This window comes from Poromitra crassiceps, assembly GCF_964638095.1.
Source record: "Poromitra crassiceps genome assembly, chromosome: 6".
Lineage (NCBI taxonomy): Eukaryota > Metazoa > Chordata > Actinopteri > Beryciformes > Melamphaidae > Poromitra > Poromitra crassiceps.
In genome coordinates, this window is record NC_139627.1 from 12675366 (window position 1) to 12697437 (window position 22072).

The 22072-nt window shown below is 46.1% G+C and overlaps 1 protein-coding gene across 1 annotated transcript in view; it reads right to left on the reverse strand.

Moving 5' to 3' along the window:
* LOC310778318 (uncharacterized protein) overlaps positions 1-14296 on the reverse strand; it is a gene marked incomplete at its 5' end in the record, with an annotated part of 85202 nt that extends 70906 nt beyond the window's left edge. Inside the window, 3 exons of the mRNA XM_083638702.1 lie at positions 1519-1603; positions 5572-5649; positions 14107-14296. Of these exons, the coding sequence (XP_083494828.1) occupies positions 1519-1603; positions 5572-5649; positions 14107-14296 (353 nt within the window). The remainder of the gene's footprint in view (positions 1-1518; positions 1604-5571; positions 5650-14106) is intronic.
* Positions 14297-22072: the final 7776 nt, after the last annotated feature.

A 22072-nucleotide genomic window follows, 5' to 3' on the forward strand; every position in this document is an offset into this window, starting at 1 on the left:
TCATTGTGTCGTCCCTACCTGATGATGTAATCATTGTGTCGTCCCTACCTGATGATGTAATCATTGTGTCGTCCCTACCTGATGATGTAATCATTGTGTCGTCCCTACCTGATGATGTAATCATTGTGTCGTCCCTACCTGATGATGTAATCATTGTGTCGTCCCTACCTGATGATGTAATCATTGTGTTGTCCCTACCTGATGATGTAATCATTGTGTTGTCCCTACCTGATGATGTAATCATTGTGTTGTCCCTACCTGATGATGTAATCATTGTGTTGTCCCTACCTGATGATGTAATCATTGTGTTGTCCCTACCTGATGACGTAATCATTGTGTTGTCCCTACCTGATGACGTAATCATTGTGTTGTCCCTACCTGATGACGTAATCATTGTGTTGTCCCTACCTGATGATGTAATCATTGTGTTGTCCCTACCTGATGATGTAATCATTGTGTCGTCCCTACCTGATGATGTAATCATTGTGTCGTCCCTACCTGATGATGTAATCATTGTGTCGTCCCTACCTGATGACGTAATCATTGTGTCGTCCCTACCTGATGATGTAATCATTGTGTCGACCCTACCTGATGATGTAATCATTGTGTCGTCCCTACCTGATGATGTAATCATTGTGTTGACCCTACCTGATGATGTAATCATTGTGTTGACCCTACCTGATGATGTAATCATTGTGTTGTCCCTACCTGATGATGTAATCATTGTGTTGACCCTACCTGATGATGTAATCATTGTGTCGTCCCTACCTGATGATGTAATCATTGTGTTGTCCCTACCTGATGATGTAATCATTGTGTTGTCCCTACCTGATGATGTATGATGTAATCATTGTGTTGTCCCTACCTGATGATGTATGATGTAATCATTAGGCTCGTTTGAGATGACTGCCGCCTCGCCTGGAAAGCAGACGAGAGCAGGCGAGCACAGTCAGGCGAGGCGTCAACAAGTCGAACACCCCCGACGGCACAGACTGCTGCTTTTCTTCTTCTACAGTTTGGTTTAACAGCGGTTTGTAAACAAATTAAAACATGCATTAGCGCCACCCACACTCACTGCTCAAATAACACAGATCTTCAGATTCCTTATTTTTATTTTAATGTAGGCATTCCAGGTGGTATTTATGTAAAATATGGAGTGACAGCTTGGAATAGATATAAAATTGATGTTTCTACACTTCACTGTGGGTTTGTGATGCACCTGTGTTGAACCAATGGGCGCTCAGCTTGATGCGTTTCTCGTCATCCTCTGTCATCCGCAGTCGGGCGCAGTTGGTGGGGAGCAACTGCGGCGCCTCGCTCCAAATCTGCGCCCGCCTCGCTCTCGCGAGAGTCACGTGACTCACGCAGTCGGGCAGGACGGAGCAAGTCGGACAACTTTCTAACCATCATGCAACAGGGCAAGCAAGGCGCTGGTCGAATCTGCGCAGAATTTGCTCATCTCAAACGAGCCTATTGTGTTGTCCCTACCTGATGATGTAATCATTGTGTTGTCCCTACCTGATGATGTAATCATTCCACGACTCTAAACAAGCTCCTGTGAACAGGCTGGTGAGGGAGAGACGGAGAAGACACGCCTCCTCACCTGAAAACCACACACACACACACACACACACACACACACACACACACACACACACACACACACACACACACACACACACACACACACACACACACACACACACACACACACACACACACACACACACACACACACCAAAGGTTACCATCAGGCATGTACTACTGAACCTAATTTTGCCCCCTTCTTTAATTGCAGATCAGAGACTACCTGGTCTACAAAGCAGTGTTCCCTTAAAATAGAATCTATTAAAGGTCCCAATTCGTGCAGCTGTAACCTCTTAAAAACGTGTGTCTCTGGTCCATAAAACATGATTCTGGATTAATTTGTCGAAAATATAGCAACCCCGTTTGTTGTGACGGAGTTCTCACTTCCTCATCTCGTCGCTTCCCAAGAATGCTCTGTTTCTATAATATATTCAGAACTAACAGTTCCCATTGGCCGCTGAGGGAGAGCCCGCCCCAGGCTCCCAGCGGCCAATCAGATTAGCGTCTGTGGACCAGCACGCTAGGTTGCGAGTTATCGTTAACTTAACGGTTACTATGCTAAAGAGGACATCTCAAAATGCCTAGTAGAGCTGTCACGATTCCTCGAGTACCTCGAATAACTCGAATAATTAAAATGATCGAGGCCAAAATGATTCGCCTCGACACGGCATTTAGAGAGTAGAGACTGTTTCTCACGGACGCTTACTGGTGTGGCACAGCGCTCTTCCGGTGTAAACACGCGAGGACACATGATCGCAGACAGACCAGAGACGGACCCCGCAAAATGGAACGAGGCGGCGGAGAAAGCAGACAGGAGGAGCCGGGAAGGGAAGAACCAGGGCCGACAAAGCGACCGAAACTGTCTAAGTGTGGGACCATTTCACGCTGAAAAAGGACACAAACTCAGTGGTGTGCAAGACGACACTTGCATATCACAACAGTACCTCGTCAATGCTTCAGCACCTGAACCGTAAACATCCAGTCTACGCATCCACCAGCGCATCTACGTCGAGCGGAGCAAGGTAACGTTACTAACGTAACGTTAACTATACACAACGCTAATGTAAATGTATGCTAATGATTGCTACTTGATATTAAGACTAGTAGTAGTTGTGCTGCTGGCTTGCCACGTTGCCAATATGACTATTAGTAACTGCATTCACGCTGCATTTTTTTGATGTGGCTTGCCGTTTTCTGTGAGAAATACAAAGCTCAACCTAACGTTAACGTTAGCGGCTAATTTAACAGCGTTGTGTGTGTGTGTGTGTGATCACACTAGCCTGTTGGTGTGTGAGAGAGAAAGAGAGAGTGAGTGTGTGTGAGAGAGAAAGAGTGTGTGTGTGGAGAATGTACATTTACACACCCTAGACCGGTCGACTCTTCTCATGATGATTGCAAACAACTATTTAATTGGTGCATTTTAGGCTCCAATTATTACACCACCTGACCTGTTATCTTGCTATTCTGATATTTGTGTCAATAATAGGCAACAGGTCTAGGGTGTGTAAATGCGCATTCACCAGTTTTGTTATGAGCTTACCTAATAAATATCAATATTAATTATTATTTCACCTCTTTTTCAGCGGATCACAGCGTACGGTATGGACAGCTTTGTAAGGACGGGTGAAAAAGATGAATGGTGCCACTGCCAGTTCTATGCAATTTAAAAATCAAAATGTTGTTTTTTCTAAGAAAGAAACTAATGTAGTTGTTTATTTGAAGAGATTTATCTTATTTTTTGGTGTATATTTACGATAAGCCTTTGAAAACACAAAAAAGGGTTCTTATCCGATTACTCGATTAATCGATGGATTATTCGGTAGAATACTCGATTACTAAAAGAATCGATAGTTGCAGCTCTAATGCCTAGACTTACCGAATGCACCTCTGCAGTTGCTGGATCACGTACAGTTAAACACGATTTCAGACGGACAAGCCCGTCTTTTATTGTCACACAGTCACACATCAACACATGCATGCGGCCACAAACACACACATGCTGACGGTGGCCGGTGAAATTTGTCCTCTGCATTTGACCCATCCAGGCATGTCCTTTCCTCCGGGGGGCAGGCCAGGAGCAGTGGTCGCTTTCTCGTACAGCGCCCGGGGACCAACTTCGGATGTTGTCGTCACTGGTCAGATGACGATGACGATCTGATCTTCTGCATGTTTTTAGTGGGGGGGGTTATATATGGAGGAACCCCCTGGGGGAGCACGGGGAGAACATGCAAACTCCACACAGACAGAAAGGCCCTTATGACGAGATACCCCACCTGGGCAGTAGGCACTGAAGATATGGGGGGAACACAACCACAGCGCCCGCAGTGTCCCAGGCGAGAATCGAACTCAGGACCTTCAGACTGCGAGGCGACAGCTCTACCACTGAGCCACCGTACAGTTGGCGTCGCTCCAGCTAGAAGTGTTAATTTTGTGGCTATAGACAAAATGGTGCAGGTAGCTTGTGTGAGAGAGACCCGCGCAGTATGCGTGAGGAAGCTCGTGACGTCCCTATAGACCAAATCAGCGGGATGTTTACATTTACTTCCGGGTACCCCTGAGGTCCACACATTATAATGGCGGTGGACGGCACAAACTGACATGTTGAAGACAAAAACAGACAAAGAAGACAAAAATGGTTCGTCCGTGTTGTGTTGTTGTTTAATATCATTCATAACAACACTTTCACTAACGTTAGTGGAGACCAGACTAGCTAATTTACCTGTTGGACCAGACTAGAGTAGACTTGAAGCTAAATTAAATTGACCTGGCGTCAGTAGCTCTGTCTGTACCAGGCTCTTTCTCGCCGAGAAGAGCCTGGTGACGCGAGGTTACTCTGTCTGTAACGTAAAAAAACAGCGAGTTTGACAGACAAACAAACTTTATTAGCTAGCTAACACTACATAAAACAAACACAGAAGAAAGGCTAGATACGTCGGACAAGCATGTTTACCAACCGTTTAACCATTTAAATTGAAAGTAGTCGGCCGAAAACAACGAGAGGGTTTGACAGCATTTATATGACAACACGCACATTTAAACCTGCCGCCTTTCCCAAGTGGTACCCGGAAGTAAATTTGTTTACATGGTGACGTCACGGTGATTTGGTCTATAGACCCTTCTCACGGGGGCCATTTTGTGTCGAGAAGCCAGGGTAAACACAGGTGCAAGCAAAACACTAATGAGGGTTTCCAACTTCCATGATTGGGATTTGGAAACCCTCATTAGTGTTTTGCTTGCACCTGTGTTTACCCTGGCTTCTCGACACAAAATGGCCCCCGTGAGAAGGGTCTATTCCCCTCTGGGCAAACGAAGCATTTGGGGGCGTGGCTTGGAGGAGACTGCAGGGGGAAGCTGGATAGGGACAAATCCAACTGTGGCAGTTCTGAGCTTGTGACCACTCATTACAGGGAGGGATGACAGCAGTATACTGTATATGCATTTACAAGTAAAAACAGCTTTTGCACGGAATGGGACCTTTAAAATAGCATCTAAGATGCTCATTAATTCACGCAAAATCCCCTTAAAATGAATGAAAGGAGCTATTGCATTAATACAGGAGACAAAAACGTCCTTAACTCTTTCCCCGCCAGTGTGTCTTTGTTTGTTATTTAGTTGCCAGCCACCGCCAGCATCTTTGATCATTTTCACCAATCTTGCAAGACCCACAGAATATTTAGGTTCTATGAACATGTAAACACTGAATTTCTCAAAAGAGCTTCTACTTTTCATACAAACATTTGATTCCAGCTCTGTTTTCAGACAAAAAGCAGAGAAAAATGCATTTGTGTAAATGTTCAGGAGAAGAAGAATCAGCTTTATTGCAGGCTGAGTATGTTTACATTAACTATATACAATGCAATAATAATAAGTGTATGAGAGAGTGTTTATTTTGGATATGCATGTATGAAAGGAATGTGTGTACGTACATACGTACGTATGTACAGTGTGTGTGTGTGTGTGTGTGTGTGTGTGTGTGTGTGTTACCATTAGTGGTGACGATGTTGTCACCGTACATGTTGGTCATCAGATCCGTTGGATCCTTCAGAAACACGCTGGACTTCTCTGAAACACAACAGACACAACCTGGTTATACACGCACGCACGCACGCAACACACACACACACGCACGCACGCACGCACGCACGAGCACACACACACACACACACACACACACACACACACACACACACAGAGAGAGAGAGAGAGAGAAGAAAATAGAGAAGTCACACACAAAGGCAAAAGGCAACAGAGAAAGGTTCCAGAGCGTGTTGACATCAGAGTGAAATACAGATGACACAGGGCTCAGTGCAACAAGAGGAAGTGACATCAGAGTGAAATACAGATGACACAGGGCTCAGTGCAACAAGAGGAAGTGACATCAGAGTGAAATACAGATGACACAGGGCTCAGTGCAACAAGAGGAAGTGACATCAGAGTGAAATACAGATGACACAGGGCTCAGTGCAACAAGAGGAAGTGACACTGAACTGCAATCCCTCTGAGCACTGGTGAGATTCCCTGCAACACGAGGGTCACCGGTTCGAGCCCCCATGTTGTCTAGAGTTTGGTCAGACGTTCCTAGTACAGACACAATTGGCCGTGCCTGTGGGTGGGAAGCCGGCGGGTGGGGTATGTGTCCTGGTCGCTGCACTAGCGCCTCCTCTGGTCGGTTGGGGTGTCTGTTCGGGGAAGGGGGGGGGGGGGGGGGGGGCGACTGGCGGGAATAGCCTGATCCTACAACATCCTGCTGGTGAAACTCCTCACTGTCGGGTGAAACGAAATGGCTGGCGACGACTGCACATGTATCAGAGGAGGCAGGTGCTAGTCTACAACTCTCCCCAGATAGATTGGATTGGACAGATTGGACAAATACAATGGGGGAGAGAACGGGGTGGGGGGGGGGGGGGGGGGGGGTTATCTGACCAAAAATAATACTGAGGTAGTGAGGTATAAGAGCCGTGTGTCCATCTAGCGTCTTTTTCTGACCGTTATACGCTGGGAAGCGCTGATCTCAGCGCACAATATGCAAGGAAGCAGTCTGAAAGTAACGTTAGCTCAGTGCGGTAGCTAGCTTGATAGCTGACAGCTAACATTAGCTAGGCCTAAAAAAAAAAAAAGTTTGGTTCCGGTTTCCGACCGACCCTGTCAATTTACGTGCGACCCAATTTATTTTATGAGCTTGTTGATTTGACGGTGGCGCTAAGGGGCGGAGTTTGCCACTGCGCGAAGGTGCTTTTCGCTACGGATACTTTAAAACGAAAATGGCATGGAGGGAGCATGACCGACATGTGCTTTGTGTCGCTTCTCTGCCCATGCAGCAGCGTGCCAACCAGAATTGTGAGATTGGGGTTAACATCATTTGAAAACGTGCTTCAGGAAGTTAAACAGTGCGCTTGTATATTCGTATCAGCAGCCGGCAAAGTGGACAGAGCTGACAAATGGACGGATATTGCCAGCGATGTGGTGTCGACCCCCACTCAGCAGCTTGGTTCGCTCGTCAGTGTCGTCATGGCTACGTTTCAATTCAGGTATTTAGCACTGAAGTGCACGGCAGAACCTCAGCCCTCGACAGCTCAAAGTACCGCTCCGTCCGCCTTCGAGATACTGTTTCGTGCACAGCAACGCACTCATTTGCCCCTGCCGAAGGTTGCACAGACGAAAAAAGAGGAGCTAAAAAATGACATTCTGGAGAGCCTGCGGACCCGGAGAGTGGGCTTTTCTCTTCCAGAGAGCACAAACCAGAGCATGTGTGTGCGCGTGTGCGTGCATCTGTGCGTGTGCGTGCATGTGCGTGTGTGACGTGTGTGCGTGTGTGTGTAGCTATGAGGAAGCCGTGAGTTGGAAGAGGCAGGTTGGGGGGGGGGGGGGCGGTGGGAATAGAAGTGTGTCTGTCTGGTTTTTGCGGTCTAATAATGCCATTAAAGGTATGAGATGAAATATTGTTTGAGATGTCTTCAATGCCAATGGTCCAGAACTGGTTTTTAGGAGTAGAAAAAAGAACATTTAAAATCAGCACGTTTTAATAACATTGAAGCATTCATATTGACTTAAATATTTTGTTCATATAAAAACGTGTGTAGAGCACAGTGGTACAGTACATGTAGGCTGTTATGAAAAAAGTATCCATCGCTGCTGTAATTTTAAGGAAAAAAATATATCTATATATTTCCTATCTATCCCTTGCTGCCACTGAAAAAAAAATAAAAAAAATAAATAAAATAAATTCCCTACCGACCCTCACCTCAACTGACAACCAACAGGAACCAAACTTATTTTTTTTTTAGGCCCTAACAACACACATACAGTGATTTAGCTCAACACTCACCAGAAATATTAAAGTCCCTGGAAACCAAAATCCACAAAAACCTTCTAACTATTCAATTTAGGGTCTTATGTGAGTAATTGTGTGCCTCAGAAATTAATTGACATTACTTTCCACCCTAACCCCAAAAATCGACACTTTTCTACAAGGTCTGGATTTTCATTTCCTCATTGAAGAGAGCGGTGCGCGCGGTGCTAAAATGCATGATATTATCACGTCATAAGATTTAATCAAATCACACACACGCACGCACGCACGCGTGCACACACACACTGACACACACACAGTAGCGCAGCAGCAGAGATCTCTTCCTCTCTGTAAACTCTCTCTGTCAGTAGGCTATGCGCCAAGCAACGCGCGAACACACACACACACTCCATCTCTCTTTCCTTCTCTCTCTCTGCTTCTCTCTCTCTCCGTTAACGGAGAGAGAGGTCTCCTCCAGCAGGTCTCCTCCGAGAGAGAGAGAGAGGAGACCTGCTGCAGACGGGACACGCCCACACAGTCTGCGGGAGAAAATACACTCTAAAATCTAATTGATTCTCATAACTTTTGCCATGACTGTCAAACCTAAATTTATATACTTTGCGGCGTTCATCGGTTTCCAGGGACTTTAAGTGTCTAGCCAATCTGCTCCCACAATTGAGCCTTTCTGTCTCTGTTGCGATAGTTTCTCCATATGATTAGTTGCCAGAAAAGGAGCACCCGACCCGACACCAGCGTCTTTCTGAAAAGTTACAATATTTTCAGCTGGGAGCGCTGGGAGTCGGGCGCACAAAAACGCAGGAGCGCTGTGAAAATAGATGCTGGGCGCAGCGCACTTTCAACAACGGAAACAACTGAAAAAAGACATTGGAGCTGATGAAAAGACGCTAGGTCGACACAGGCCCTAAGTCAGGACTCCTTTGCGTCACTTTTTAATGCGCTGGGTATTTTTTTCGTCACCCCTCAATAGACGGGTTTTAACTTGACGACAAAAACATTCTTCTAAATTGAACCCCAGCTCACTTTCCTGTTGCAGTGTTTTACAGAAGAAGAAGAAAGACAGAGACAGAAGAAGAAGAAGAAGACATGGCAGAGCCGATGCTCAAGATTGTAAACTGCACTACACCCTCCCAACCACTGAGCACCGAACCGATACATCCGGCGCTGTGGGGCACCTAAAAACTTCGGCACTGGCATGTGAGAAAGGGCTCGCTATTGGAAAGTACGCACTATTTGGGAGTGCCAGGGCACCCGCACCATGGATAACAACATTGTCTCGGAGGTGGGTACAGTTCTATTGTGATTGATAGCGTGCATATTGCGTGCAGCCACGGCGTTGTCGGCGTTGCAGTGGCTGTAGGGACCGCGCGTCCGAGACCCTGAAGGAAGAATGACTGATGAGTCTCGCGTTGAGGCTAGCTCCGGACCAGACGACAACGCTTCCTGCTACCCAGCGTGTGCACGTCTTTCCGACAGGGGTGGTGGTTATGGCAACTATCAACAACTACTACTACTACTACTAACTACTACAAGACATAAAGACCGAAATAGGCTACGTTGTTACTGTGTCTGTCGGAGACACGGCCTAACGTTAAAGGAACACTCCGCCCATTTTCAACCAGCTTTGTATCATTAGAACATCAGTAGTATATCAGAAAACTGTAAACTGTTTTGAAGTCTGTCATTTAATTTGACAGTTATTGAGTGTTAAAGTGTGGACCAGTGACATCACTGGTCCACACTAACTCAAAATCATAACTCATTAACTCAAATCAACTCTCAATAACTGTCAAACTATTCATCATTCATCTAGTTTGACAGTTATCGAGAGTTGATTTGAGTTAATGAGTTATTAATTTGAGTTAGTGTGGACCAGTGATGTCACTGGTCCACACTTTAACACTCAATAACTGTCAAATTAAATGACAGACTTCAAAACCGTTTACAGTTTTCTGATATACTACTGATGTTCTAAATGATACAAAGCTGGTTAAAAATGGGCGGAGTGTTCCTTTAACATTTAATATGAGCCGAATATCAGCCTGCGATCAGCTACTGTATGTATACAGGAAGTAAACCGGATATTCAGGTGGGTTGTGACGGTTGTTATTGTTGTCAAGTTAAAACCGTCTATACACGCGTGCAGTACTAGGGTCACACTCTCACTCATGCTTCATAAGGCAATAGGAGGGAACGGCTGTTCCAAACGCTCTCCTACCCGTCTCCGACGTCCGATTGCAGATCCTCCTACGGAAGCCAGTAATTTGGCCGGGGCGGTTAGAATGATACTGCTGCGTGAAACAACCGTTTAGAAGCAGTCTTTCCACAGCCTGTGCCGTATATAGGAGAGGAGAAGCTTCCTAGTGCCGACAGGAACCTTGGGGAGTTTGAGTATTTCATGTTTTGCTTCCCAGGTGCGCTGGATTTGATGATTTGATCAGTGTGCCGCCGTCTCCGTGTGACTGCATCATGTGTCGTTTGCTCGCCGCGTGCAAGCGGTGCACCATGATAGTGAGATCAAACACACCCTGCTGTAAATTCAGCGCAGGCTGTGGAAAGACTGCTTCTAAATGGTTGTTTCACGCAGCAGTATCATTTTAACCGCCCCGGCTAAATGACTGGCTTCCATAGGAGGACTATCATATCTTCAGATCTGCAATCGGACGTCGGAGACGGGTAGGAAAGCGTTTTGAACAGCCTATTGCCTTAGGGCCTGTGTCCACCTAGCGTCTTTTCATCAACTCCGGCGGCTTTTTTCAGTTGTTTCCAATGGGGGGAGGGCGTATGCGGGCACACACGGACGTCTAGAGAAAGTGCGCTGCGCCCAGCGTCTATTTTCAAAGCGCTCCGTCGTTTTTGTGCGCCCGACTCCCAGCGCTTCCAGCTGAAAATATTTTAACTTTTCAGAAAGACGCTGGTGTCGGGTGCTGCTTTTCTGGCAACTTATGCCTATTGCCTACCCCACACTACAGGATTTTCAAATCCTTGAAGATTATAAAAATCTTGAGAGCCCACACACTACAGGACAGAGAGAGCCGATTTTTTAACATTTCAATCTTGGGACACACACACAATCGCGTCTGTTCAAATGCAACCCCACACACTAGAAGATTATGCCGAAGATTCACCTTGGAAGCAGGGCTCGACGTTAACTTTTAAAATGCCTATTCAGTGTGCGCACCGGGTGTAGTAGTAGTAATAATGATAATAATAATAATAAAATCCCCCAAATGTACGATAATTTCATCATTTTGTGACACAGTCGAATCCTACGTCTATCACTCTATCTGTTTATACAATCATCTCTTCACACAACGTCTTTGCAGCCAATACGTGCTTGAACGTGAGTTGTTGTTGCAACGCAGGCTGAGATCACAGTGTTGAAACATCATGCCAAGTCCAAAAAGTAGCCTGTGATCAGCCAGCCCCCCCGACATAGGCGCGCCGCGCTGGGGAGGGGGCGTACGATAATTTCACTCCAAAAACGATAATTTTGACCCTCTGGTACGATAATTCAACATTTGCCATCTGGCAACACTGGTTGTAGGCTACATGCTTTGCAGTATAGCGTTATGCTGGAATTATGCTTGAAGTTTGGGCTGTCACACGGAAATGAGAGACACTGAATCTTGACGAGGAAACGTGTGGAGCTTTTATACACTGTGTGGGTTTCTGCTCGCGGAAGTCTTGAAAACTCCACTTTGTCCGCCCAGCCGCGTCCATTCGGGGTGTAGGCCTACTGTGCACGGCCAGGCGAAAACCGTCTGCACAGGTGCCTTGTGGAGGGGCGCGTCTGCTGATTTGACTCACTTTTCCGTGCGGACACTCGCCGATGCGGGAAGCATATGAGACCTAAGCGCTTGTTGTAGGCTACATGCTTTGCAGTATAGCATTAGTTTTCCGTCCCGTTCAAAGACGCACGGGTATTTCACCTCGATGACAATTTCCTCGTTCTTTGTTTCTGTGCGGGGCTGCGGGCGGACGCGGACCAGATTATTTTGCGAAAAACTGTAATGGAAACGCAGCTACTACTGGCTCTCTGCTCAAGATGCAATCGCCTGTCGGGTTGTAAATATCTAACATGTTAGATATGCCCGATTCACAATCGGGAAGAGGCAGTCTTCCCGATTGTGAATCTTTGAACCCCACACACTACAGGATCATTTGGGAAGATTATCTGCCCGACGCGCCTCAAATCGTGAGCCCCCCCGAGAAAATCGGGAGGGGGGAATCTTGGCCATAATCTTGCAAATTATCCTGTAGTGTGGGGTAGGCATTAATCATGGAGAAACTATCGCAATTGTGGGAGCAGATTGGCTATGAAATAGATGAAAACATGCACATCCAAGGACCGAGACTTCGGGTAGGTGCTGAGACGAAAAAAACAGTGAAACAAATGAAAAAATCGCTCGCACACTAAAAGGACTCCTTTTTGATAGCTTTATTGCACCAAGTGCAGTGGTAACGTTTCGAGCCAAACAGCTCTTCGTCAGACAGTTAAACAGAGGTGAGACGCCATCTTAAATACAGTAGTCACCTGATTCACCTGATTGACAGTAGTCACCCAGCAGATTGGCTAGACACTTGATATTTCTGGTGAGTGTTGAGCTAAATCACTGTATGTGTGTTGTTTGCTAATGTTAGCTGTCAGCAATCAAGCTACTACCGCACTGAACTAACGTTAGTTTCAAACTGCTTCCTTGTATATTGTGCGCTGAGATCAGCGCTCCCCAGCGCACTCACAGCGTTTAACGGTCAGAAAAAAATCAAACCTTCCCTTGACCCCCTCCAGTTCGCCTACCAGCCCCGACTGGGAGTGGAGGATGCGGTCATCTACCTTACCAACCGCGCCTACGCCCACCTTGACAACCCGGCCAGCACTGTGAGAGTCATGTTCTTTGACTTCTCCAGTGCTTTCAACACCATCAGGCCGGCTCTACTGGGTGAGAAGCTGACAGCGATGTGAGTGGATGCCCCCCTGGTGGCCTGGATTGTGGACTACCTGTCTGGCAGACCACAGTATGTGCGCCTGAAGAACTGTGTGTCAGACAGAGTGGTCAGCAATACGGGTGCACCACAGGGGACGGTCTTCTCTCCCTTCTTCTTCACCATCTACACCACGGACTTCACCTACCAGACAGAGTCTTGCCACCTTCAGAAGTTCTCTGATGACTCTGCGATAGTGGGATGTATCAAAGATGGTGACGATGATGAGTATCGGGATGTGGTGGCCAACTTTGTCACTTGGTGTGAGCTGAACCACCTGCAGCTCAACGTGTCAAAGACAAAGGAGCTGGTGGTGGACCTGAGGAGGGTCAAGGCTCCGGTGACCCCTGTCTCAATCCACGGGGTCAGTGTCGACATAGTGGAGGATTACAAGTACCTTGGAGTGTACATTGACAATAAACTAGACTGGGCTAAGAACTCTGATGCACTCTACAAGAAGGGGCAAAGCCGTCTCTACTTCCTGAGACGGCTGAGGTCCTTCAACGTCTGCCGGACCATGCTGAGGATGTTCTACGAGTCGGTAGTGGCTAGTGCCTTCCTGTATGCTATTGTGTGCTGGGGCAGCAGGCTGAATTTTTTATTTATTTTTTTATTTTTATTTTTATTTTATTTATGCTATGTGTGTTCTGTGAGCGAGCTACTGTAACTTGTCCCAATTTCCCCCCGGGGATCATTAAAGTCTTTCTGATTCTGATTCTGATTCTGAAGACGCTATAGGTGGACACAGGCCCTTAGGGAGCTGAGTGTAACCCTAGTACTGCACGAGTGCACAATTATATTAACATTTATTATATTGAAAATAATTCCAAACAGCCAATTTAGGTCATCTCATTAGATGTATTTGTTTTAGCTTCCAAAGTAAAATGTGGTTAGGGTTAGGGTTTGTAGACCTCCTGGGCCAGGCAGAACCATCATGAGGGCACTCATGGCCTGCCTGCAATTCTATAGAGTTTAATCTCACAAGTTCTCCTACTACAACGATCTGATCATTGTAGTAGGTACTGTTCCACTCAAACAAAGGTCATTAAGCGGTTGCCTGGCTGTTCACACACACACGTAATTCCTTACCCCCCCCCCCCTTTGCATTGCTTTTGCCCTTTGCATTGCTTTTGCCTTCTTCTTTTTTTACCTGCGCTAGCACACACACACACACACACACGCACGCACGCACGCACACACACGCACGCACACGCACTGTGGCTCACCGTGCAGCAGCTCCGTGGCCCCCTGCACAGAGCAGATGAAGGCGGTGGGGGTGTTGAGCAGACGGGACTCGAACACCCTGCTGCGGTGCTTGTGGATCCTCTGCCGGCAGAAAGCCACCGGGGAGCGGTAAAACTCCACAGACCTGTCCCCCAGCACCGACACGCCCGCGCCGCCCGGTAACCGAGACATGACGAGCGGAGTCTCACTTCACTTCACTTCCCCGTGCGACGGACTGACTCCTACAACTGTATTCCGATTCCGAATGAAAGCAGACACGGGGTTAAATCCTCCTCTTGTCATCGCCTTTTAATCCGTTTGAGTTTTGATCGTGGCTCAGCGGGCGGTATTAAATTACTGCCGACCGTCTCATTGTTAACAATGACAACAGACCCGGTTTTCTACGAGGCAAACCGAAACGAAAGTAGCTCCATGACCAGCAGTGAGGGAGGCGTTCAGGGACCGTCGGTATTCAGACCCACATTTATTTTTATTACCGTATATATATATTTTTTTATTCAGACCCATATTTATTGCTATAATAGGACGAATCAGCGTGACGTCACTTGCCACCCAGAAATGCGGAACATCGCGGCAGATAATAGTGTGAGTTGTGCCAAACAAACCTTAATATCTCAAAAACTATACATGACATTGCTTATATTTTTGACATTCTGAGTGAGAGCAGAAGTAGCTCGAGAGTTTGATGTATAATATTATGCATGTCGTGTTAAAGTTGTGTACTGTGAACTGTCGCAGTTTTTAAAATGGAAACAGAGTTAACTGGCTAGAGTCAGACACTCAAGCCTCGCGCCACTTGGGCGCCATAGGGTTCCATTGCCGTTGCCACCCAGTTTGTTTACCAAAATGCTGCTCGACTGATCCCTATTGTATAGGTATTGTTATAACTGTATTGTGAATTTGAATTGAGGAAATCTTTTTTCAGTCAATCATCCCTTTTTTATATCCTCAAATAACTAATTAAAAACAAACTGATCAGAAAAATTACCACTTCACAGGCATTAACATGATAATAACTATCTAAAATGATACAAAGCACCTTTGGGAAAAAAAATCTGACGTATACTGTGATTGTTTCGGTTGTCCATTTCCCCATACACTAACATGGGAGGCGGGCCTTCTGACCTAGTGGATACAGCCACCAGAGCGGCGATCTAACACTTCACTAAAAGGGGACCAGGCAGATCCTCCGTCCATTTTATTTATGTCGATGAGTTGGACGGCGGTCTGGCATTTCGGCTTTGGAAATAATTTGTGTGGGATAAGGTGCGTAGGCTATATGTGTGCACTTCTCAGTGATTTCTCTTTGCCACTAAACTTCTGGGGGCGCTGGACTTAAAGAGGGGTCAGGGTTTGTGTATATTATTTGCGTAAATTGTCTTGTTTACTTTTAAAACGTTTTGTTTTGTTTTGTTTTTTACATCTAGGCTGTGTGGGATACCTTTGCAAGACGATACTGGGTGATGAAACACGGATTGGATCGATCGAGTTGGAGCTTTCCAGGAGCACTTGAAGGCAGCAAAAGCTCTTCTACTGCAGATGAAGTTCCGCCCCTTTCACAGGTGGCCCACTGGAGCAGTGGTGGAGAGCAAAAGTCGCTCCCCCTTCCGCGGTAGGCATACGAACCAAGAGATTTCATCCGCAATTCTAGACATCTCGTAGAATGCGTATACAAATTGTTTTACTTCGTACGATCTGCTCTCTGGCTCCCTAACTGATCAGCTGCCTTCATCTCTTCTATGGAGAAACAGTGATGTTAGTTTGTTTCACAATCAAAAGCTTGCACTGTCACCAGAGCAAGAAGGCCCTGGGTTCGATTCCGGCCCGGGTCACTGGGGTGTGTCACAACATGGAGGCTCTAAGGTTTTGTAAGGTTCAGCAACTTAACTCATTCACCGCCAGTTTAGGACTGCCAATATTTAGCACAGGCCAAAGATTTTCATAATTGTTGGTCATCTTTCAAGACCCACAGTAAATTATCTATTAGCACCAGAGTGATTTGCAATACCTCAAAATGAAGATGTACGTCTCTGGGTTCACCAGGAAAAAAAAAGTGAGCTTTTAGCATGTTCTGTACTCTACTTATAGCCATTTATATACACCCTGTTTTCCCCCAAAATGTCTCTCTGAGAAAAGAAATTGCAGAAAATGGCATTTATGTATTTATGCACACAATCTCATGCAGAACTCGCTCTCAATTCTTTTATTTTGAACTGTATTGACATCAGACATGTAAATATTATTCGTTAGGACACAAATGACAAAAAAAAAAAAAATATATATATATATATACACATGAAGTGCTTTTTTTTTACATTCAACAATACAGTTTACTCGGTGTGAGTGTGCAGACAGACAGACAGACAGACAGACAGACAGACACACCGACAGACAGACAGACAGACAGACAGACAGACAGACAGACAGACACACACACACACACACACACACACACACACACACACACACACACACACACACACACACACACGATCCCCCTTTTAGATTTCTAACCCCACATATGATAAGCAATAACCACGCCCTGTGGCGCTGGGATTGGCCAGGAGCAACACTGGAGGGCACGCAGCCCAGCGATTACATGAACCAACTGAATAGCTCTTGAGAAAGGACAGCGGGCTGCTCTGACTCCCGCTTCTGCCTTGTGCCTTGCTGTTGTGTGTTTATTTTGCACCCGTCCTCGTCCCCCTGTCATATCCCCTGCTATCTGATCGTTCCCGTTTTCCCCTCGGCTATTCAACACGTCCTCACCGCCCTCGCAAACTGATCGATCATTTCCTCATTCCTCCGATGATCAAACACATCTCTTGATTACTTTCTCCCGGCTGGCACAGAGGAAGGCGACTCCAGCTCGTACAGCGCGCCGAGGCGCGTTTCAATGGCGTTTCTCCTGTCTGCACAAGGAAGCGTTACCAGTTTTCTGCTTTTCCTCCTGCTCAATTTCAAAACAACAGCTGCGGTATGTGTTTGTTCACGTGTTGTCTTAGATGATAGGGACCTGATACCATGTGACAGGCTGGGGAAGTGTTTAAACTACGCCCTGCAGTAATAAAAACAAAAACACGTCAAACACGTCATTGGCGGGGAGGGCTATTTCTGATAACACGTCAAAGACGTCATTGGCGGTGAATGAGTTAATGGAGACTGGAACAAAGGAAAGCTTCAAGCGGTTTGTGTTGCACTTTGGCACCCGGAGTCTCCTGCCTGATGGCAGAGTTTCATATTCAGAGAAGAGGGGATGTCGTCAGTCTGCTTGTTTGATCACTGCTTGCTCATAGAGTTTTTCTATGGGCTCATATTCTTTCTTACCTATTATTTTTGTCATCAGTTATTTATGACAGACACTGATGATGACAATAATAATAACACAACCCAGCGAGGAGGGAACAGAGACACCACCCGTACACACGACTGACTCAGCAGGCTCCCCCTGGTTTCGCCTCTGGTGGAGATAATTAATAAACAAATAAATAAATAAATAAATAAATAAATAAAGCTGGCAGTGAAATGAGGAAATGGTGATCCACTTGAAATTATTCAGGTTAGTCAAAGAATAATGGCTTGCTGGACAATCAAGGGAACTATTGTGCATTATGTTACGTAGCTATACTTAAAATTAAATAAAACAAGAACAAAAAAATACTATCTCTCTCTCTACTCTGTACTACTTTGTCACTCCTCTAGATGGCGGCATCTCTCTTCTTCCCTCCCTCCCTCCTCTCTCTCCCTCCCTCCTCTCTCTCTCTCTCTCTCTCTCTCTCTGTAGTGGCGGGGCAGCTGGTGTGGACTGACGGCCGTTGTGCGTGTGGACCAAGATAGACGGTGTGGACAAGCGACACGGTCCCTGTGCTGGAATATGAGAGGTGCTGGAGCACCAGGGGCGCTGCTGCTGCTGCTGCTGCTGCTGGAGCCAGAGCCACCCGGGGAGCGGAGGCGCACAGCTCAGACAGGTGAGCCCGGCCCCGGCAGAGAGCTGCCTGCATGGAGCCGAGGAAAAGTTTCACTTTCTGCTTTAGATAGATAAAGTAGCAGGAGAGAGAGAGAGAGAGAGAGATAGTTTGTTTTGTCTTTCACCCTTTTCCCGCACCGAGTTGTTTCTGGCAAGCGATAATCCACGGTTTATCACCAGAGACGGGGACTTCAACTTGGATTTGAGACTGGACTTGTGTCACACACTTAACACGCAGTGACTTGAGCCTTGACTGAGACTTGTCCTCAAAGACCTGAGACTAGACTTGGACTTGAGATTTGGGACTTGTGAAAATTCTTTATTTGCCTGTATTAAGGAAAGGTCTCTAGGCTACTAATTCTGGATGGCAGCCAGGCAGCAGATGATAGAAGGCTCATCCGCAAGAGACGAGACTTGACTTGGAGCTCAAAGACTTGAGACTTGACTTGGAGCTCAAAGACTTGAGATTTGACTTGGACTTGCAAAAAATGACTTGTGAGCATCTCTGGTTATCACCATTTCCTATATAATTTAAAACTATATATCAGCTTTATTCGTTCTTTAGGCTCACTCATAGCCACAACTGCAATCTTGTCATCCTGACAGTAGAGCCTAATCTAGTAGAAATATAGCCTAATAAACATATTACGCTAGGCTATATGACTGAAGTAACAGCACAGTGACATTCAGGCATAATATTAATACCAGTCGTGGTTATTTGACTGTTTATCAGTCAGCCTATATGTTTATAGAGCACATATTAATATTTAGAACACGGCTCTCTCGAATACTCGATTCTGATTGGTCAATCAACAATATTCACCGGTCATTATTTCTCGACAACCGACCGCTGCTCTGCCACACCTGGATTAATCAGTTGGTAAGAGCATTTTGTCCGCAGACGCTACTAATTAGGCCAACCAGTTGCAGCTGTCGTGTCTTGTGTGCCAATTACGAATGAAACCGCTTTGTGTTGAAAACGCTATTAAAAAATCTATTTGAATAATTATTTTTGTCAGATTATTGAATGATTTAGTTGTAGGGCCTAGGCCGTGTTCTAAGCAGGATAATGTATACTGAGCCGGTGATTACTGGAAATAATGACCTTCAGGTGAATATTAAGCCCTCCGCTGCGCGTCGGGCTAAATCATTCACCTGTCGGTCATTATTTCCACAGTAATCACCGGCTCAGTATACATTATCCCTTACATAATTGCCTATTCGACTTGTCAAAATCAGGCGCGTAGCCACGGGTGTGCTAGGGTGTGCCAATGCCACCCAGACAGGCCGCTGGCACACCCAAAAAAAATGGGGTAAAAAAGGTTTTTTGTTTTGTCTGCAAAACACATCAACGCTGTCATGCACTGTGTCCAACTGTCCGCCTGCAAGTAAATCCATAGAGAAAATAAGTAGCAAAGAGCGTTCCCATCTGCAACGAAAATCACTTCCTTGTTTGCCTGAGACGCATGTGTACCCATGCGTCTCAGGCAAACAAGGAAGTGATTTTCGTTGCAGAGAGGTAACCCTCTTGGAACCACTCTTGCTGGTTCCTCTCGCTATGGATTTACTTTGAAAATGACAGTTTCGCGTACTTTGGATTATTATTTGATGATCGCATGGTGAGTACACAAGTCACAACATGTATGTGATTGTTTCTAGCGCTGTTGTGTGTGCTTTTGGGGGAATGAACGGCGGTAGCATATTAGAGACTGCCACACTACTGTACTATCGTTAACAGTACTAGCAGCCCCCATGTATCACTGTGAAACGCACTTTCTAATGCACGCCACGCACAGTGAAGATGTTGGCGGCGTGTCCCTTCGCATTTAACGTTAGCCAGGAGACTTTTCAGTCATGCATCTGCATGCGTCTCAGATTTCTAATAATATACGGGTCCACACGAACATGCCAACCAAATTTGCGTTCTTTCCCGACTAGAACACTCATTGGAAAAAGTAGGTGAGACTTTTTTGAGATACTAAACAAAGTGGTTTTACATGTTGCCAAAAAATACAATTTAATTGACTGCTTCTACCTGCTAATAATGAGTGCGAAAAGGAGCAAACAACACACAAATATTCCTCTAAATCTGGTTTGAAAAGACCCAAATTTTTAAATGGTTCGCCCCCTGGCACACCCTGGCTTTCTGTGGCACACCTAATGAGCCGAGTCTGGCTACGCTAGTGGTCAAAATGACACTGATTTAAACAAAAATAAGTAATCTCATGGCGTTTATTTGAGGTTTTTCCTCATCTTAAAACAGCCTCCCTATCTTCATATAAGACTGTTTCACCAGCACACTGACGGAACAAGTCCATTGTGAAATGTTCTGATGATTCTGCCTATCTCTGTTGACCAGTGTTGGGGGTAACTCATTACAAAAGTAACATATTACATGTAATATATTACTTTTAGCAGTAACTCAGTAATATAACTTATTACTTCTAGGATTTCAGTAATATTATACCAGTTACTTTGTCAAGTAACTCAAGTTACAAATTGAGTTACATTTTATTAAATCAAAGCACATATTTAAAAAAGATACAATCATTTCCTAACCAAACTGTGTGTTTTTATGCAAATAACCACTATAGATGACAATAACAAAGGAAAAGAATAATATTTAGAATTTTGCATTGTTTACGCTGACTTCAAGGCGGTTGAAATTATTTTTCGGGATGGTTCCGGGGCGGCGATGTCATTCTGCTGCTGCTGTTGTTTTGTTAAAAGTAATGAAAAAGCAGTGTAATAAGTAACGAGTTACTCTACACAGAAAGTAATATTGTAAAGTAACTTATTACTTTCAAATGAAAGTAACTAGTAATATGTAGTATATTACATTTTGAAAGTAACTTGCCCAACACTGCTGTTGACAGATAAAGACTCTAGATTAGGCTACCAACTTAGTGTTGACAGCTTAGTAGAGTGGTGTGACCAGAATGACATTTGCTCTTTCACTTGATTCTTACCCATCCTCAGTCATTCACAATGAGGAAATCAAGTAAGTTCCATCACCTGTGGGGGTACACGCAGGTCCTGATATCACCTGTGGGGGGTACACGCAGGTCCTGATATCACCTGTGGGGGTACACGCAGGTCCTGATATCACCTGTGGGGGTACACGCAGGTCCTGCTATCATCTGTGGGGGTACACGCAGGTCCTGATATCACCTGTGGGGGTACACGCAGGTCCTGATATCACCTGTGGGGGTACACGCAGGTCCTGATATCACCTGTGGGGGGTACACGCAGGTCCTGATATCACCTGTGGGGGCTACACGCAGGTGCTGATATCACCTGTGGGGGTACACGCAGGTCCTGATATCACCTGTGGGGGTACACGCAGGTGCTGATATCACCTGTGGGGGTACACGCAGGTCCTGATATCACCTGTGGGGGTACACGCAGGTCCTGATATCACCTGTGGGGGTACACGCAGGTGCTGATATCACCTGTGGGGGTACACGCAGGTCCTGATATCACCTGTGGGGGTACACGCAGGTCCTGATATCACCTGTGGGGGTACACGCAGGTCCTGCTATCACCTGTGGGGGTACACGCAGGTCCTGATATCACCTGTGGGGGTACACGCAGGTCCTGATATCACCTGTGGGGGTACACGCAGGTGCTGATATCACCTGTGGGGGGTACACGCAGGTGCTGATATCACCTGTGGGGGTACACGCAGGTCCTGATATCACCTGTGGGGGTACACGCAGGTCCTGCTATCACCTGTGGGGGTACACGCAGGTGCTGATATCACCTGTGGGGGGTACACGCAGGTCCTGATATCACCTGTGGGGGGTACACGCAGGTCCTGATATCACCTGTGGGGGGTACACGCAGGTCCTGATATCACCTGTGGGGGTACACGCAGGTCCTGATATCGCCGTGTTGGTGTCGTTCCTGGACCAACATTTGCTCCTAGTACCGGCCGGGAAAACCCCGCCCCGAACTCATTTGATTGGTCGCCGCAATTG